This window comes from Denticeps clupeoides, chromosome 3 (genome assembly GCF_900700375.1).
Source record: "Denticeps clupeoides chromosome 3, fDenClu1.1, whole genome shotgun sequence".
Lineage (NCBI taxonomy): Eukaryota > Metazoa > Chordata > Actinopteri > Clupeiformes > Denticipitidae > Denticeps > Denticeps clupeoides.
Genome location: NC_041709.1, coordinates 23,776,080 through 23,795,353, shown reverse-complemented (window position 1 = coordinate 23,795,353; position 19,274 = coordinate 23,776,080). Strand labels below are relative to the sequence as shown.

Here is a 19,274-nt window from a genome sequence, read left to right as displayed (position 1 = left end):
TTCTTCACAATAGAATATTTATTCAAATTCCCTTAGGTTTCATTCTCATCACAGAGGATAAAGCAGCATTCTGCCATCATGTAGGGTGTCAAATGGGAAATAAATATATTCGTACAATTACATCGTGATTTTGCAAAACACAAATGTTCTTGCTAATTTTAGGTTCTAACATTATTCTGCACGCATCGCCACATTAGAAGCGGCAGCACTTCTCGGGCCCACTGTGGTGGGCGGGGCTAGGACCTGTTCGTCCCGCCCCGTGCGATGACGTCACGCGGCACAGGCGTTTCTCCGGTTCCACAAAACGCCGTCATGCCTTCGCTCGCTCAGAAACGCAGAATTTGAGATCGACTCCGAGAAGGTAAACCCGTGACATGGACGCTGTTGGCTAGAGGGCAGAGGGAAAGGGGACGTTTCGCGACCAGGTGAAATGAGGAGGGCTTTCTGGAGACACGTCAAGCGCTTCCCCTGGGCCACCAACGTCACCCTGTACGGCTGCCTGTTCGCCGCCGGCGACGTGGTGCACCAGTGCGCGTCCACGGCGGAGCGCTTCGAGTGGAAACAGACGAGGAACGTGGCCGTGGTCGCCTTCGGTTTCCATGGCAACTTCAACTTCTTCTGGATGAGGTTCCTGGAGCGGCGCTTCCCCGGGAAGTCCGTGGGAATGGTGCTGAGGAAACTTCTCCTAGACCAGGCGGCCGCCGCACCCCTTGCCACCAGCGTGTTCTACACAGGTGACGTCACAAGTACACACATAGAATAACGTCACAGAATAGTTACTTCAAGAGTGAAGAAATATGAAGAGAATGAAGGATAAGATTATAATATGCGTAGTAGAAATATATAAAAATATGATAACTTCTACTCATAGTCCTCTCATGACAGTAGTTTTTATTTATATATTTCACGTGTGAAATTGTGAAATGAGCCATCCGAGAAAAAACTTCTGCGGGTCAGCGACATTTTTTTTATTTTTGCTTTCTTAACCTGTACTATAGATATAGATACAAATACAGATGCACAAGATGCACAGGGTGGTAGTAGCCTAGTGGGTAACACACTCGCCTATGAACCAGAAGACCCAGGTTCAAATCCCGCTTACTACCATTATGTCCCTGAGCAAGACACTTAACCCTAAATTGCTCCAGGGGGACTGTCCCCTGTAACTACTGATTGTAAGTCGCTCTAGATAAGGGCGTCTGATAAATGCCGTAAATGTAAAAAATGTAAAGCTTAGAACGGTCTAACAGGAACACGCTGTGCCCCGCCCTCACCTTTCACGTCTGGTGTCTGTGGGCGGAGCCACCTCATATTTCACACCTCATATTTCACATAGTGTAATAACAGCTCAGATGTTAGAAATCAAGCTGAAATGAGAAAAACATGGTTACCGGTGAATTAATGATTATCAGTATGACAACCATAGTAGCACTTACGCCCTTTAGCAGTCACTCTTGTCCAGAAAAATGTACATCACTGCGTCCATGTCTAGTCCATATCTGATGCATGACTTGTGTTTGCTGATGAGAGGAGGCTCAAGACGAGAAGCGCTTGATGCTCTGAGAGACATAACAGACCAAAAAAAACCAGTTTCCACTTGCAGGCCGGAAGCGTTGTATTTACTGTCATATTTAGGTTTCGTTGATGCCACGACCATTGGTCACATGACTGGTCACATGTTTTATCCACATTCCGCTGCAGGAATCAGCTTTTTAGAAGGTAAGGATGACATTACACAGGACTGGAGGGAGAAGTTCCTCAACACATACAAGGTAAATATTTATGTTTTTCCCATAATCTGTATATATGTATAGAATCTAAGGATAAATATTTTGAGTCGGAATAAAAATCGTTTTTGCTGCAGTTGCAAGATGATCAAAAGGCGTCGTAGTAGCCTAGAGTGTAACACATTCGCCTATGAACCAGAAGTCACAGGTTCAAACTCCACTACCATTGTGTCCCTGAGCAAGACACTTAACCCTGAGTGTTTCCAGGGGTACTGTCCCTGTAACTACTGATTGTAAGTCGCTCTGGATAAGGGTGTCTGATAAATGCCGTAAATGTAAATGTAACTCAAATTAGTGTAGTAATTAGTTGTGTAGTGTCAAAATAGTGTAAATAGTGTAAAAAATGTGTGTGTATATTTTCAGACTGGACTAATGTACTGGCCATTTGTGCAGGTAAATATACTTTTACTTTAAAGACTTTATAATATGGGACTTATTATAATGCCAAATGATGAGAATCTGCTGTTTCACGTAAAAATTTTTCTCTTTGACGGGTGGGCAGTTCTAACAGTGCATGCTGGGATATGTGGAATCCCGAGATCTTGGCTTATGTGACCAGACCAGTTTTCCTCTCTGTAGTCTTCTACATAAATGCCCTTTAACCCCTGCAGCTCCTGAACTTCGCCTTGGTGCCACTATTCCTGCGCACAGCATTCACCGGCTGCTGTGCCTTCCTTTGGGCGACATTCTTGTGCTTCTCCCACCAGACTGGCGATGGGACAGCGACGGCGGCCCTGACGTGGCTTCGTGGCCCGAGTGCTAGAGCTGCTCAACTCCACGAACACAACAGGAAGAGCAGATGATGCATGGAGCTCAATTCATCTCAATTAATGCATTTACACCATTTGTGGTGAAAAGGGTATGAGCCTGCACTGTTTGTCATGTTTAACAATTTACCAGGTCAATGAAGTTACTAGAGGTGTAATAGAATACAGTAAATTCGGAAAAAAAAAAAAACGGAATCAATCAATACTTCTCTAGTTCTTGGGTAGAATCCAGCAAGCTTTTCAAAAAGAGTCTCATTTGCAAAACTCCAATCTGGCAAGAACAGCATACCCACGAGGTATCCCACAAGGTATAATGTAGAGAACATTTCCAACAATTATTAGAAAATATTATAGTCTAAAAATCAATTCATTGTTTTAAAGAAAACTTCTGAAGAACTTTTTTCATTTAGTTCCCCTTTTAGCTGCTCTACCGTGTCATCCCCTGGAATGACACAGTAGAGCAGCATCCTGAGAGTTTGCTAATAATTAAAAGATGGCTGAAAAGAAAAGCTATATGTTTAAGAAACAGGGTTTACAGTAGATTCGCCAAACCAATTTGGTGCTCACAGTACAGTGGGTACGAAAGTATTCAAACCACCTTAAATTTTTCACTCTTTGTTATATTGCAGCCAAAAATCAGTAAAGTATTTTTTTCCTTTTTAATATACATACAGCACCCCATATTGACATAAAAATCCAGAATTGTTGACATTTTTGCAGATTTATTAACAAAGAAAAACTGAAATATCACATGGTCCTAAGTATTCAGACCCTTTGCTGTGACACTCATATATTTAACTTAATTCTAAGTGGTATGTGTGGAGAAATCCCGGCACTGCTCATCACCTGTCTGGGGCAGTGGTGGGACACGATGGCATTCACTTCATTACAATCTCAACAGTGAAGCATGGTGGTGGTAGTGGTATGCTGTGGGAGTGTCTTGCAGCTGCAGGGACAGGACGACTGGTTGAAATCGAGGGGAAGATGAATGCGGCCAAGTACAGGGGTATCTTGGATGAAAACATTCTCAAGAGTGCTCAGGACTCAGGAAGGTTTACCTTCCAACAAGACAATGTCCCTAAGCACAGACCTAAAATAATGATGGAGTGGCTTCACAACAACTCAGTGACTGTTCTTGAATGGCCAAGCCAGAGCCCTGAGATGCTCAAACCCAATTAAGCATCTCTGGAGAGACCTAAAAATGGCCGTCCACCAACGTTCACTATCCAACCTGCCAGAACTGGAGAGGATCTGCAAGGAGGAATGGCAGAGGATCCCCAAATCCAGATGTGAAAAACTTGTTGCATCTTTCCCAAAAAGACTCATGACTGTATTACATCAAAAGGCTGCTTCTACTAAATACTGAGCAAAGGGTCTGAATACTTAGGACCATGTGATATTTCAGTTTTTCTTTGTTAATACATCTGCAAAAATGTCAACAATTCTGTGTTTTTTTCTGTCAATATGAGGTGCTTATGTACTTAAATGAACTTTAATGATGTTATGAAATGGCTACTATATAACAAAGTGTAAACATTTAAGGGGGTCTGAATACTTTCCGTACCCACTGTAGTTCTATTGCGGTCCTCCTCAGTGTGTGACCACAATATCTATTCCTCATATTTGTTCATTTTTATTTAGACTTGAAGATGAATCCGTTCAGATTTAGAGGTCTGAGGTCTAAGGTCCAAGCCTCTGATGGTGTCTGAAACTGAGTTGGTTTGTGAAACTCAACTTATTTAAGATAAACTAGTGAGTGAGTGTCATTTTTCTAAAAATACTTGGGATGATTAATATATAACTGTATTAATCATACAGTTATAGATATTCTGAATCTGTAATCTGTGTGTTTTTTGTGTATAGTCATTGTTTATATTATTGTGCTTGTGCAAATGTGTTCACCCACAAACTTAGCCAATAAACGCGATTCTGATTGCGATTAACACAAAAAGATGAAGTTGCCCACAAGGTGATGTGTGCAGATATGGTGCAAGCCTGAGTAACAGAGAGATACCAATTTCAATATTATATGATGTAAAAGGTGAATGAATAATTTTTTTCTATGCACATCTGTGGTTTCAGAACATGACAATAATTTTTTTTTACATGTATTTCATGTTGGGGTTTATATTTGAACTGATAAATATCTATAAATACTAGTAGGATATTAAACAAGGTTGACAGTGGGCAGGTTGGGTAGTGGTCGCCTAGCGGGTAAGTCAACAGACCCGTAATCGGAAGGTTGCCCGAACCACAAGGTGCCACTGAGAAAGGCGCCTGTCATGACTGCCCACTGCTTGTGTCACCATGTGTTGTGTCACCGTGTGCTGCAGTGTATCACAATGACAATCCCTTCACTTTCGCTTTTCATATATAAGTGGTTGGTGTTCTACCACCATTGAGTTACACGTATGTCATGAAGAACATTTCTCCTCCTTGCGGTGACATCACATGCCTTGTTCTAGCACCACGCTCAAGGCAAACATCTAAATTAACACTTCTAGATTGTCTCCAAATGTGACATCTAGAGCACATAAAATAACCAGTTCTGTTCTTCAGGTTCTGATCGTCACACTTCTTTATTTTCAACTTCAAGACCTGACTGCTCACCTGCTGCCTCACACATCCACCAACACCAGATCTTCGGCATTCTTCACTCGTTTGAGTGTTGTGGCTGGTGTTTCTGGACATTTATGATGATGGATTAGCCTGGAACTAGATGGAGACTTGATGGATTAAGGACCGTTCAGGTTGTTTTAACAGAATGGCCTACCCTTGGGTAATGCGCATGCGTCGCGTCTATCGCTCTATTGTGCAACCGAATAAAGGTAAGAGTTGCACATAATGTCAGTGTACGTGTGGGTAGGGTTATGTTTGTGGCTATCACTCTGCTCCACCGGTATGCTATTCTGAAAGTGTGCTGATGTGTCAGAACGCCGGACCTCTCCTGTGACTCATTCCAGAGGCGTAGTGCGCATGCGCGCCGCGTCTCTCGGCGTCGCTCCCGGTCGGAGATGCTGAGCGCTCCGAGCCGGTGGAGCTCATTCTCCCGAGCCGCGCCGCAGAGCCCGAATCCCGCCCGGTCGGCCATGGAGCTGAAACGGTCCATCTCGGAGACGGAGCGCGCGCACAGGAGCTACGGAGCGGTGCGTGAGACGCAGTGGAGAAGAGAGGAAGGTGAGGAGGATGAAACCACACGTCTCTCCAGCATTTTATATTGCATATCAATTATGCATATAGCCATATGTGGCATAACCAGTGCAGGAGAACGTGCATGCTTGTTTATGTGTGCAGGGATTTGGAATTTCTGAGTATAGGCTTGCAGAAAGAACATGGATCCATGCACAAGAACCGTGGATGCCAGCCCTGCAACATTTTAATCAAAATGCAATCGCTACAGCTGCCCTCAGCTTCCCAGAAAAACATCCAGCCAGCGCAGGCTGCAGTAAACTGGACTGGGAACACTGGGAGGCCTGCAGGACTCTCCTGGCCTTATTTTTAGCCCTTGACCGGTCCCAGCGCTCCGCTGTCCCTGAGACAGCCAGTTTGAGGCCAGTGAGATGTGATTGTGAGGGAACAGCAGGTCCTGGATCAGTGGATATGAATATTTATTTCATGTATATTTTTAATGTAGTGTATTTGTCCGTTAGTCAGAATTTGGACCTTTCAAACAGAATTTGTAAGTTATATGAGGAAATATATTATGCATCATTATGTTTCATAAAAACATCTCCTGTCCCCTGGGTTTTCTGTCATTTCCATCACACAGTATAAAACAGTATTGTGGGACCATTGGCTTGAGATTTATATACTTGGTAACCATAGCAACAGTGACTCAAATGGGGGAAACATGACTGAAGGAAAGAGTGGCTTCCACAGGGGCAAACAAAAAGAAGAAAAATATTACATAAATGGTGACATGTGTGCTGGATGTCACTTCCAGACATCTCAGATTTCATATTCTGTTAGAACATTCTCGACCGATAGATATCAGTTTTTATGATGTTATATTTTCTAAATATATTATAAACCACAGTGGACCGTAGTTTTAAATAACAATGACAATGTTTCAGATATGCCATAAAATATGTTAATAAACAGATAATTCTACATCTCATACATTTATTATGAAGGTAATATTTATCTTAACAATTCCCTTAAATGTTTTTAAAATGTAAAACATTTACTTATTGGTCTGAGACACAACCCAATTTAACAGAACAGCAGTCATTTTTGTGTAAATATGTTGAACAGTTCGATCAAGATTCCAAATTATTGTATCATCGAACATTCAAAATGATACAATTTGTTACAGTAACGCTAAACTTACTAAACAGGGTTATAACAAGATTATGAAGTGATAATAAACACTGGACATTGACAGTGGATCAGATTCTCAGCAGCTCATCGTGTTGAAAGTGTGTTGATGCAGATAATAACACATGGAATGGCTGCCATAGAAACAGAAATGCAGAAGCTCCACAGTGATGTCAGGCCACAATTCTGATACTGACATTATATCAGCAACATGAAGTTTCTGCACCACGGTGCAGGCGTTCGTAAAACAAGCCAAGACAAGCTCTGCCACAAACACACCACGCCTAGTTACGTCTGATATACAGTACCAGTCAAAAGGAGGGTTGCATCTCCTTTGTGGTGGCTGTTACGAGCCGGTCTAGGGGCTCCGGCCCATAACAAAAGAAAGGACACAAATGTAAACCTACTACGACGAAACGGATCATTTTAACCAGTATTTTATTAACAACTAAATATATAAATAAAGATGAAATACATACGAAACGAATTACAACGAATATCGGCAAACAAAGCAGGAAAACAGAGAAAAACAAACACCGAAGCAGGCCGACACAACAAGTTGCGTTGCCTCCTAGGGGAAGCGCAGGGGAAACCGGAAGTGATGTCAAAGGGAAATGGTAGGGAGGCGGGAAGGGTGGATGGCACGGCAAGCGCAGCCCCAAAAAAGGAGACTGAGGCTCCTTTTATTCAGTCTGTCCCACAGCAGGTACAGGTGGGCTGAATTTACAATCACCAGGCACCTGCAAACAGCACAAAACACAGAACAGAAACACACCCAAAATAACAGGACGTAACAATGGCTATAGAGACCAATCCAATGCAAGAAACATATTTAGTCAAGCTTAGGTGGTGGAGAGAAGACTAGAGTGTGAAATGCTGCCGTCACAGCAAAAGGCTCAAATATTCAACTTTTTGTTCATTACACAACCTCACGTGTGTTACTTCATAGTCCTGTCTTAAGTTTTGTTCTACGTAGTGTAAAAAATACAAGGCCGATAAATGAGTAGGTGTGTCCAAAGTTTTGACTGGTCAAAAGATGTGCAGATTCTTGTGGGTGGGGCCAGGAACAAGTTCACACCTGAACATGCAGAGATGCCTCCTTTTTGGAATGGAAAGTTTTGATTCATTATGATCTCAGTATTACTTTACTTATAAATACTTTAGCTGGATGAAGCTTTAGTTGCCACACACCCGATGTTCTGGGATGGGCTGCGACAGTCGTGATCCAGTTCTAATTTCAGCAGTTATGGCAAATGACAAATAAATGTTGCATGCCCATATTTAACGTCTTTAAAACGGTAAAACAGTTCAATTCAGATCATCCACTGACAATCAAAATCGGTTCATTCATGAGTTCAACTGAATATCACTATTTCTAATCAGTGAGGTGATATCAAGCTCTTTGAGCTCTAGTAAAGCAGATGGCAAGACAAGCACAGATCTACTAACCCAGCTCGGCGAAATGATTCTTGTCCGGGGGTAAATATCTGTGCAACACAATGCAAAACTTGTCATATCTTAACGAAAAAGAACCCTAAAAAACCCAGATGATCGCAGTTACATTGTTATATTCCGGCTGTTGCTGTGTTCTGCATATATACACACACACACACGTTGAAGATGGGAGCGAGGCGACCTCCAGAGCTGAGTAAACAGCATCTGACCTCTCTGTCTACGCCATGAATATTTAAACACACAAACTGTAAAGGATCATTGCACAAGCCAAGCACTGGTCAGTCCCATAGTCATCCATTTAGTCAGTGAAATGCAATCATTTGCTGTATTCGTCGAGGTGTATCACCAAAGAAAAGCCTCTTAATGCAGCTCACTAAAGCAAACCGCCAAGCTGCTGTCGTTGGTTATCAAAAGCTCAATATTTTCTCAAGATGAGTGTGAGCTGGCTGCCTATTACATGACAGGGACTGCATCATCCAGATACTTCCAGAGCCCAAGAAACGCATACACACTTTTTTTTTTTTTCTGTGTTTGTGGGGACCTCATGTAATAACTTGTCACGACCGTGAGACGGGAATGAGTGGACTAACACAGGGTTACAACATAAATAAACTAGGCATGAGGACCTTCACAGACACCAAAGAAGGCCTTTAAGATATCATCATAGAATTTCCCTCATTTGGTCCACTAAGACCCGACCTGTAAATACCACTATCTTCATAATTCAGAACGTAAGTATTTCATTCCTCCTAGTAGGAGCCAAGACATAACCTCAGCAAAAGTAAATCCTTTTGTTTAACTTTTAGTATATGTGTTTTATGTATGTGTAAGTATGAGTCCTTGTGGGGACCAGGAAGCTTTTAAGGTTTTTCTATCTTTGTGATAGAATTTAGACCATAAGAAGTGTATGCAAAATGCATACACTCAGATGCTTGTTAAATTACAGAAACTAGGGAAATCAGTTGTATCCCAATTTCCAACTCTGAGTAAGAATCACAGCTTTAAGTGTTAACTCTTATTCACACTTGACTCGTCTCCGTCATCAGGCAGTTAAATAATAAAAAGTGTCGTCTTTGCTCCTGTGTTCTTCTAAATCGAAATCTGTATTCATGTGTGCTGCCTTCAATCGCATGTAATTACTGTTCAGTAGATTTGGTCTACTGTTTGTTGCTTTTTATCATTTTCATAAATGATTCATGCATATTTTTATCTTTAGGAAGCACTCTTTCTGCCATAGATAATGAAGCTTGTTATAAATGATCATGCTTCAGGCCCGGAGGATGTGTGCATGGTGGAGAGCACCATGTCCCCAGACGAGATCGAGGTGGAGATGGTCCGCATTCAGCGGCTGCGAGAGGTCCTGGTGCGGCGCGAGTCTGAGCTTCGATTCATGTGAGTCACCACTGCCTGTGCAGATCTGCTCGACGACAGGGTTTTGCTGATCCTGTGTCTGGGGTCTGCAGTTACACAGAATCCTGAGAGGGAGGGGTGGCGTTTGTTTAGTGGCCTGCTGGGAATCATCATGTCTTGCTGCATGGCGAGAAGCTGCTTAACACTTCGTACTGGAGTTGTGCTAGCAGTGGGTCTTTTTTTCTCAGAGTACCACTTTCGCTCTCTCTCGCTCCTTCTCTCTCTCACACACGTACTCTTTTATGTCTTTGTGAGGTCCCAGGGTAAGATAGACTGCTAGTTGTTGATTTAATACCAGAATTATGGGTACCAAACAGTGTTAGTATTCAGATTATTAAATGAAAGTGAAGTGTAAGTGAAAGTGAAGTGATTGTCATTGTGAAACACTGCAGCACAGCACTCGGTGACACAATGAAATGTGTCCTCTGCTCTTCTCTTAACCATCACCCTTGGTGAACAGTTTTGCACGCTGCTTTGCTCAGTGGCACCTTGGTGGTTCAGGGATTTGAACCGGCAAGCTTTAGATTACGGGTCCGTTTCCTTACCTGCTAGGCCATATTGCTAGGCCCCCTATACTGTATCTGAAGTCTCTTTCCCAAATTCAGCCTTGGTGCAGAATTACAGCCACTTTCAGGCAGTCCCACGATGAGATTTCCCCAGGATGCACCATTTTGGTGTCTGTAGCTTTGAATGCTAATTGGGAGGAGAGAGGGGAGGGGTGGGAAATTCTCTGGGCGGGCAAAGCATGAGAAAGGGGAGGTAACCATTCCCCTTATGACGTCATAAGGGGGGACAAATTCCAGATCCGACCGTCTGAGCTGCCGCTCTCTGAACGGTGAGGCAGAATGACCAAAGCGTACTTTACACCTATCGTTATTTCTAGCCACTGCGGTACCATAGACAGACTAGGGCAACTCATTAATCATCTCACAAAGTGAAAACTTCATGATAGGGGACCTTTAACATATCCAGATATATGCAGATTATGGAAAAAAAAAACATATTCATACTGAAAATGGAACAGTTTGCAATGTGCATAATAGAAGCAAGTTCAGCTGGTGGGTTTTATATTTCAATATGATGATGTTACCACTTTTCTAAAACCTAACCTCAGTGACCAGAAACAATATTTGTCTTTTAGTTTATTTATTTAAATCTTTATTTTTGTATTATTCACAGTGCAGACCAGTAGTTTAAATGACAGCATAGAGACATTAATCCCTGGTGTCACAAGCAGGTGGACGGACAGAATGTGGAAGCTGCAGGTAGCAGGGAGAGGGCAGGAAGGAGAACGTTGATGAGAGAACAGGAGAGCATGGATGAGTCATCAGCCGGGTTCCGTCAGAGCGAGGGGGTGGAAGGGGAACTTCTGGTCCAGCAGGCTCGAGAGAACCAAATTTTTTCCTTGGAAAAAAACAACATTGGAACATTCCTTGTCCACATTGTTACGAAAAGCTGCGTCACACCTTTCACACTACTAACAAGAATTTTTTATTTTTTTTTATTTCCTTCTATTATTCGATCACATGCAAACTCCTGGCGTGCTTTTAAGAGCAACTGGGTGATTAAGAGAACCCTGCTGAGAAGACAGCATCAAATGGGTTGTGTTTTTCAGGGAACAGATAAGTGGAACCCTCCATTTCCAAAATGAATTTGATTCCTTGTAGATATAGTATTTGAAAGGTGAAATGTGTCGCATATTGCAAACTGTGTGCATTATAAACTGGTACAATCTGAGTGGTCTTCCCTGTCCAGCCTGAATGTCAAACGTCTCCATGGCTGAACGGTTGAAAATCATCACTGAAATAATAACCACATGCAGAATAGCACGGCTTTTAATGGATTATTATTATTATTAATAATACAAACCTCCAATATTGATCCACCACTGAACGGTGAAAGGCCAGTTGTGAAGTGTTCTGCTACGCCAGAATATTTTTCAGTGTCAGGATTTTTTTATACATAAAAGTTGATATTTGCTCTTGTTTTCACCTTGGCTTCAGCCATTGACAGCAAATATATGATGACATATTCAAATCTGCCTGTCTTCTGTCATTCCAGGATGGATGATATTCAGCTGTGCAAAGACATCATGAACCTGAAACAGGAGCTGAGGATGATTGTGGCCGTACCGGGTATGAACACCCACCAGCAGTTCTCTTTAAACAGTGCCACCTCATGACATGCAGGGTGACAGATCACATTACAGTTACATTTGGACTAATAACTCATATCATACAGTCTAAACACCCAAGCTTTACAAATGTATCAAATCATATTTCATTTAAAGCTATGGCATGTAGCTTCTGTCAGATATTCTAAAGCCAAAAAACTGAAAAATCTACAATTGCGGCCCAAAGTTTTGAGAATGACACAAAAACTGTTTTTCACAAAGTTTGCTGCTTCAGTGTTTTAGATCTTTTTGTCAGTTGTTTCTGTGGTGCACTGAAGTATAATTACAAGCATTTTAAAACTTTTAAAGGCTTTTATTGACAATTACATCAAGTTTATGAAAAGAGTCAATATTTGCAGTGTTGGCCCTTTTTTCAAGACCTCTACAATCCGCCCTTTCATGCGGTCAATCAACTTCTGGCCCAAATCCTGACTGAACAAACCCATTCCTTCATAATCAGTGCTTGGAGTTTGTCAGAATTTGTGGATTTTTGTTTGTCCTTCCACCTCTTGAGGATTGACCACAAGTTCTCAGTTGAATTAAAGTCTGGGGAGTTTCCTGGTCTTCCCAGAAGAATCCCAGGCTGAATTCGCCCCGCCTACTCGCTGTCTTGGACCCAAAATTTCAATGTCTTGTTCCCCGAGCCACTTAGACACGGTGCTCCATCATGTTGGAAAAGACATTGTTCTTCACCAAACTGTTCTTGGATGGTTGGGAGACGTTGCTGTCAGAGGATGTTTTGATTCTATTCTTTATTCATGGATCTGTTTTTAAGGCAAATTATGAGTGAGCCCACTCTCTTGGATGAGAAGCAGCCCCACATAAGAATGGTCTCAGGATGCTTTACTGTTGGCACGAGACAGGACTGATGGTAGCGCTCATCTTATCTTCTCCGGACAATCATTTTTCCAGATGCCCCAAACTACCGAGAAAATGACCTTACCCCAGTCCTCAGCAGTCCAATTCTTTATTCTTCTTTGCTGCCCTTCTTGACACCAGGCCATCCTCCAGAAGTCTTCTCCTCACTGTGCGTGCAGATGCACTCACACCTGCCTGCTGCCATTCCTGAGCAAGCTCTGCATCCAGCAGCTGAATCATCTTTAGGAGACGGTCCTGGCGCTTGCTGGAGTTCCTTGGGCACCTTGAACACTTGAACTTCTCTTCTTGAAGGTTTTGATGATCTGATAAATGGTTAATTTAGGTGCAATCTTACTATCAGCAATATTATTGCCTGTGAAGTTCTTTTTATGCAACGCAATGATGACCTCACGTGCTTCCTTGCAGATAACCATGGTTAACAGAGAACAATGATTTCAAGCATCCCTTTAAAGCATCCAGTCTCCTTTTCTAACTCAGTCAGCATGACAGAATGATCTCCAGCCTTGTGCTCCTCAACACTCTCACTTGTGTTAATGAGAGGATCACTGGTCTCAGCAGGTCCTTTGTGGCAGGGCTGAAATGCAGTAGAAAAGTTTTTTTTGGACCACTCTTCATAACATTCTTGAGTATATGCAAATTACCATAATTTGTGAAAACCAGTATTTTATTCTGCATATAATTAATCCTAGACACATTTATTTAAAAAGGTGAAAATGCCACTAGCCCTCAGCATGATGTTGTAAATGCTAAATATGAACAATTATTTAAAGATGTTTTTAAGAGGAATTGACAATTCTGGATTCTGAATTTTTAAAATGTAATTAAAATAGGCTAAGAGCATTTAAGAATTCCTCATAACAAAAATAGACAGATTTGAAGGTAATCGGCTTCATCTGCATCATAACTGAAATGTAACTTAAGACATCTATTGTAAACTGTGGACTGTCTCAATAATGTCAGAAATGAAAAGAAAAAAAAAATGAATATAAAAAAAACATGAAAATCTGAGAGATATATTTCATTAAATAGATTCACCAATAATCATAAGCCTTAGAAATTATTATTGGAATAAATAGTCTATACTTTTATGTTCACGTGTCATCGAGATTCACGTCTTATTGTCCTGCGACAGCGACACCGCTCTAAAACTGCAGGCCGCTGCATGTTTTTGTACACCTTGGCTGTTTTCCATGACATTCAGTTTTTATGTGTCTGTTTATTGGTACCGTGTGACGCACAAAGACCTCTTTTGGAAATCGCGCATCTGCACTTTAACCCTTCAACACACTTTTGAGTCAATGCCCATTCCACACCTTTATTCCATCCAGTTCCTGCAAGAATGAAATCTTCTTGTCTGTGATGCTGGCAGAGCTCATCTTTATCAGGAGGTGAAAGTAAAGCAGGGTTGTGCGGCGTCACTGTAGGCGAATATGGGAACAGCAGGACGGCTTTATTAGCCTATTTTACGAGTAGAGCTCAAAGGATAAATGTGTTTGTCAGGTTATACCAATCATTTAGATCCCCACAAACATCCTTGAGATGCAATCAACATATATACAGGGAGTGCAGAATTATTAGGCAAATGAGTATTTTGTCCACATCATCCTCTTCATGCATGTTGTCTTACTCCAAGCTGTATAGGCTCGAAAGCCTACTACTATTAGGTGATGTGCATCTCTGTAATGAGAAGGGGTGTGGTCTAATGACATCAACACCCTATATCAGGTGTGCATAATTATTAGGCAACTTCCTTTCCTTTGGCAAAATGGGTCAAAAGAAGGACTTGACAGGCTCAGAAAAGTCAAAAATAGTGAGATATCTTGCAGTGGGATGCAGCACTCTTAAAATGGCAAAGCTTCTGAAGCGTGATCATCGAACAATCAAGCGTTTCATTCAAAATAGTCAACAGGGTCGCAAGAAGCGTGTGGAAAAACCAAGGCGCAAAATAACTGCCCATGAACTGAGAAAAGTCAAGCGTGCAGCTGCCAAGATGCCACTTGCCACCAGTTTGGCCATATTTCAGAGCTGCAACATCACTGAAGTGCCCAAAAGCACAAGGTGTGCAATACTCGAAACATGGCCAAGGTAAGAAAGGCTGAAAGACGACCACCACTGAACAAGCCACACAAGCTGAAACGTCAAGACTGGGCCAAGAAATATCTCAAGACTGATTTTTCTAAGGTCTTATGGACTGATGAAATGAGAGTGAGTCTTGATGGGCCAGATGGATGGGCCCGTGGCTGGATTGGTAAAGGGCAGAGAGCCACAGTCCGACTCAGACGCCAGCAAGGTGGAGGTGGAGTACTGGTTTGGGCTGGTATCATCAAAGATGAGCTTGTCGGGTTGAGGATGGAGTCAAGCTCAACTCCCAGTCCTACTGCCAGTTTCTGGAAGACACCTTCAAGCAGTGGTACAGGAAGAAGCCTGCATCCTTCAAGATAAACATGATTTTCATGCAGGACAATGCTCCATCACACGCGTCCAGGTACTCCACAGCGTGGCTGGCAAGAAAGGGTATAAAAGAAGAAAAACTAATGACATGGCCTCCTTGTTCACCTGATCTGAACCCCATTGAGAACCTGTGGTCCATCATCAAATGTGAGATTCACAAGGAGGGAAAACAGTACACCTCTCTGAACAGTGTCTGGGAGGCTGTGGTTGCTGCTGCATGCAATGTTGATGGTGAACAGATCAAAACACTGACAGAATCCATGGATGGCAGGCTTTTGAGTGTCCTTGCAAAGAAAGGTGGCTATATTGGTCGCTGATTTGTTTTTGTTTTGATTTTGAATGTCAGAAATGTATATTTGTGAATGTGGAGATGTTATATTGGTTTCACTGGTAAATAATTGAAATGGGTATATATTTCTTGTTTTTTGTTAAGTTGCCTAATAATTATGCACAGTAATAGTCACCTGCACACACAGATATCCCCCTAAAATAGCTAAAAATAAAAACTGACTAAAAACTACTTCCAAAAACATTCAGCTTTGATATTGAGTTTTTTTGGGTTCATTGAGAACATGGTTGTTGTTCAATAATAAAATTATTCCTCAAAAATACAACTTGCCTAATAATTCTGCACTCCCTGTACTTTTTTTATTTATGAATGTTTTTCGATTTTTTTTTTTCATTAACATTAATTCAATTAAGTTCTTTTTCATAGTTTACAACACAGCGGGGCCAGAGAAGCTCAAATTTTCACAATATTAGCTCATAATAAAGGATCCACATTCTGAATTGTAGCCATCTGGCACAAAAATAACTAACAGATGGAGAGTTGGAGCTTTGTTGAACTTATATACCTGCGAGCCATGACGTGAATAACCGAGCATGATAAACAAAGATAAAGAGAAAATAGCCTTTGTTCAATGAATATTATGATTTTTTAAAGGGACTGGATGAGTGTTGATTAATTATTATTATTTGTTGTGTTAAATTAACATCGCATGGTCACCTGAGCTGATTTCACTGTTCTCATGCCTGGCTTTTGAACTCCTGCAGAGAAAGAGAAGACCAAGAAGCATCTTCAGCAGGAGGAGGAGCTGATTCAGAAAATCCATAAACTTGTGCAGAAGAGGGATTTCCTGGTGGACGACGCAGAGGTCGAGAGATTAAGGCAAGGCTGATCTGTGCTCCGATCGTAATAGTCAGACCACTCACCTCCAGTGCCCACTAGTCCTCTCAGCAAATAAACATTCAACAATCAATATAGTAAATATGATAGAAATGTGTGTTTTACAGAATGAATGAATAGTATGAATGTATTAGGAAACTAAAAATTGAAGTAATGGAAACACGTGTGCACCAAAATGATCTCGCTGATTCAATTTCCCTACGTGACTCTGTTGGTGGCATCAGCTAAAAAAATTATCAATACTTTGCAATATGCATAATGCACAAGGAAAATATATTACTCACATTACTTAAAAAAAAAAAAAAAACTCAAGTATGTTATTCTCATAAGAAGTCCTGGAATTTTTACCAGGTCTGACAAGCCTATTAGGTGAAATCTGGTACAAAAGGCTGTGCTTTAATCATAAAATTCTTCTTGCATTATGATGTGGTGATCTTTCAGACAATGTGAGAATCTGTCAACCCACGCAGGGTGGTTATGAGTCTTCACCCTGTCTCCATCACTCTAACCCACAGAGAGCAGGAGGAGGACAAGGAGATGGCTGATTTCCTGAGGCTGAAACTCACACCGCTTGAGAAACTCTCAAAAGTCACAGAGAGTAAGTTTTACACTTTCCTCAAAAGTCATAAATACACTGGAGTTTCAGAGAACATGAGTATAAAGAATGGTCTTCATATGGTTCCAGCTCCTCCAAAGATGAAGAAGTCAGTCCCGGAACCACCGCCCAACAAGTACTCTATCACCAAATCCAGCATGGCCATCATCAAGGACTGCTGCGGTGCAACCCAATGCACTATCATGTAACACCATCCCTGTCCTGTCACCTCTGGTGGCCACCTGACCCAACTCACCCTCAAAAAACCAACCCACATCCTGCCTCAAAACATGAGACTATAGGCCCCTGTGGTCTGAATGAAGTTCATTTGTCACCATTGTTCCTTGGTTCCTTGATTAGACTGGAACATCTCTGTGGTCCTTAGTGTTTTCCATGCTCTAATATGGTTGGCTAATGAACTGGCTACTCGTTCAAAAATCTCAAATTACTTTGTGCAGTCAATGTAGGTGCATGGAACACACTAATCTGGCTCTTCAGGACAATTGAATCAAACGTGAGGTTAAGGACCTTCTTGTTTCATTCTCACTATGATGTACATGTGGCATTTTCTTGTTGAGTTTTTCATATAGTGGTTACTTTGGTCTACCGATGATCACAAAATGTGACTAATTTAGTCCCCCTAGTAGTCTGTCTCCAAAAGTTCCACCTCCAAGAACCCTCTTGGTAAAAGACTGCGTTTACAACAACCAAGCACAATTACAGTCTCCTACATAACTGAAAAACATATACCAAGGTTTCTTCCTGGACTGCAGAGTGCACCGCCGCTATTCACCCGATTTACTAACTCTGTGATTCATCGCATCCCTTTAAATCCATGGTGGTGTAGGACCAGGTAGGCATCACGTACGTGGTTTCAATGAAGGTTGCTTCATTTTGCACTCGCAAAAGAACGGCTGAACTGTATGGGAAGTACATGTAGTTTAAAAGCACTCTTATGAGTGAAGATGCAATCTTACCACAGCATGGAATTTTTTTCCAGAGCTGGGGTAATACACAGTGATGTTTCGTCTGAGGTCTACCTGAAATCTCTTACATTTTGACAACCATGACTTCAAAACCATTGTTTCAAACTAGAAAAATCCCAGCTGTGTCTTAGACATTTTTTTCTACGTTTGGGAGAACTAAACTACCTGGATCCACCAATAATTTCCCTTGCCAAGTCACTGCAGAACCCATGGAGGGTCAGGGCCGCAACGAGTCCTCCAGACTACTGATGGTTGGTATGGATCCCCTGAATTGGGGAAGCATTGTTGTGCCACTGTAAATTGAGAGAGAACTTATTTCGCAAATACAAAATGATGAAAACATACCAATTTGGAAAAAAGCCCCATACATTACATAAGGTGGTAATACGTTCTTCACATAATGGTGTAAGACACAATGGTATTATTAACGTGATCAAACGAGTAAAGGCAATAACTGAGGGTCTAAAGGTTTGCATGCCCAGTTCCCTGTGAAACTGGTCCCAGACGTTTTGCGAGTCTCCCGCATATTGAAAGTGGCTCCCTGATTGATTAAAATGCCACTGAAACTAGACCAAGCCAACAAGCGAGACAGTAGAATGCACAGGACATGAAGGTGTGTATGTGTTGCATCATGTGCCCTGTTCCTTGTTGGTTTATTTTGGGGTGGGGGGTAACTCCCCTGAAACGAGTCTTTGCAGGTTGGGAAGTGTAGATTGTCACCTCAAAGGTTTTTTGTCCACCAAATAGTGGCTTTTCCCTCTAGTCATCGTTCCTTCCACCCGCTCATTCTGATTGGTTGGTGTTTCAAAAATGCTTGTGCAGAGCAAAATAACGATGGTGACTTCCTAAGATTTGTGAAGAGACGAATGCTTCTGCGCAACCATTTTGTGTTTCACAAACCATTAGTTCATGTCTAGTTCCCTCTGGGCACCCTGGAGAGGATCAATCACACACAAGGTTGAAATACCCCGATATTTCAGTTCAGTTTTTTTTGTGATGCAATGATGAATGCAATTATTATTCCTGTCTGCACCTAATAAACTCTGAGACTATGGCTGCCATTCGGACATTCAAGTAGCTGAAATAGCAAGTGAATGCTCAGTCACAGAGAATATTTCTGCTTGTTCTAAGCAGGTGTTGAGGTACTTGTGATTTTGGTTTGTTTTACTGACTCGTTCTTGACGTAGATGAGAACACTGAAAACTATATATGCAGAAATGTGGTGATCCAGTGTCTGTAAATAAATGTTTCAATATAAAGAATGGAAA

The 19,274-nt window shown here is 41.7% G+C and overlaps 2 protein-coding genes across 2 annotated transcripts; both read left to right on the top strand.

The window, feature by feature from the left end:
- Positions 1-257: 257 nt before the first annotated feature.
- On the top strand, positions 258-2,790 carry LOC114786489 (mpv17-like protein). The gene is made up of 4 exons (XM_028973644.1): positions 258-734; positions 1,702-1,772; positions 2,151-2,180; positions 2,399-2,790. Exons 1-4 carry the CDS (start codon positions 431-433, stop codon positions 2,588-2,590), a joined length of 597 nt encoding a protein of 198 aa, XP_028829477.1. The 5' UTR covers positions 258-430; the 3' UTR covers positions 2,591-2,790.
- A 2,563-nt stretch (positions 2,791-5,353) lies between these two features.
- On the top strand, positions 5,354-19,268 carry bmerb1 (bMERB domain containing 1). The gene is made up of 6 exons (XM_028974811.1): positions 5,354-5,731; positions 9,598-9,718; positions 11,798-11,871; positions 16,293-16,407; positions 16,941-17,023; positions 17,111-19,268. Exons 1-6 carry the CDS (start codon positions 5,569-5,571, stop codon positions 17,227-17,229), a joined length of 675 nt encoding a protein of 224 aa, XP_028830644.1. The 5' UTR covers positions 5,354-5,568; the 3' UTR covers positions 17,230-19,268.
- The last annotated feature ends 6 nt before the right edge of the window (positions 19,269-19,274 follow it).

Excerpts from the sequence above, each read along its gene's own strand:
- LOC114786489 (XM_028973644.1), top strand. The coding sequence starts at position 431 with ATGAGGAGGGCTTTCTGGAGACACGTCAAGCGCTTCCCCTGGGCCACC. Across the intron at positions 735-1,701 it reads CACCAGCGTGTTCTACACAG|GAATCAGCTTTTTAGAAGGT; the intron begins GTGACGTCACAA and ends ATTCCGCTGCAG. Across the intron at positions 1,773-2,150 it reads AGTTCCTCAACACATACAAG|ACTGGACTAATGTACTGGCC; the intron begins GTAAATATTTAT and ends GTATATTTTCAG.
- bmerb1 (XM_028974811.1), top strand. The coding sequence starts at position 5,569 with ATGCTGAGCGCTCCGAGCCGGTGGAGCTCATTCTCCCGAGCCGCGCCG. Across the intron at positions 9,719-11,797 it reads GAGTCTGAGCTTCGATTCAT|GATGGATGATATTCAGCTGT; the intron begins GTGAGTCACCAC and ends CTGTCATTCCAG. Across the intron at positions 11,872-16,292 it reads GATGATTGTGGCCGTACCGG|AGAAAGAGAAGACCAAGAAG; the intron begins GTATGAACACCC and ends GAACTCCTGCAG.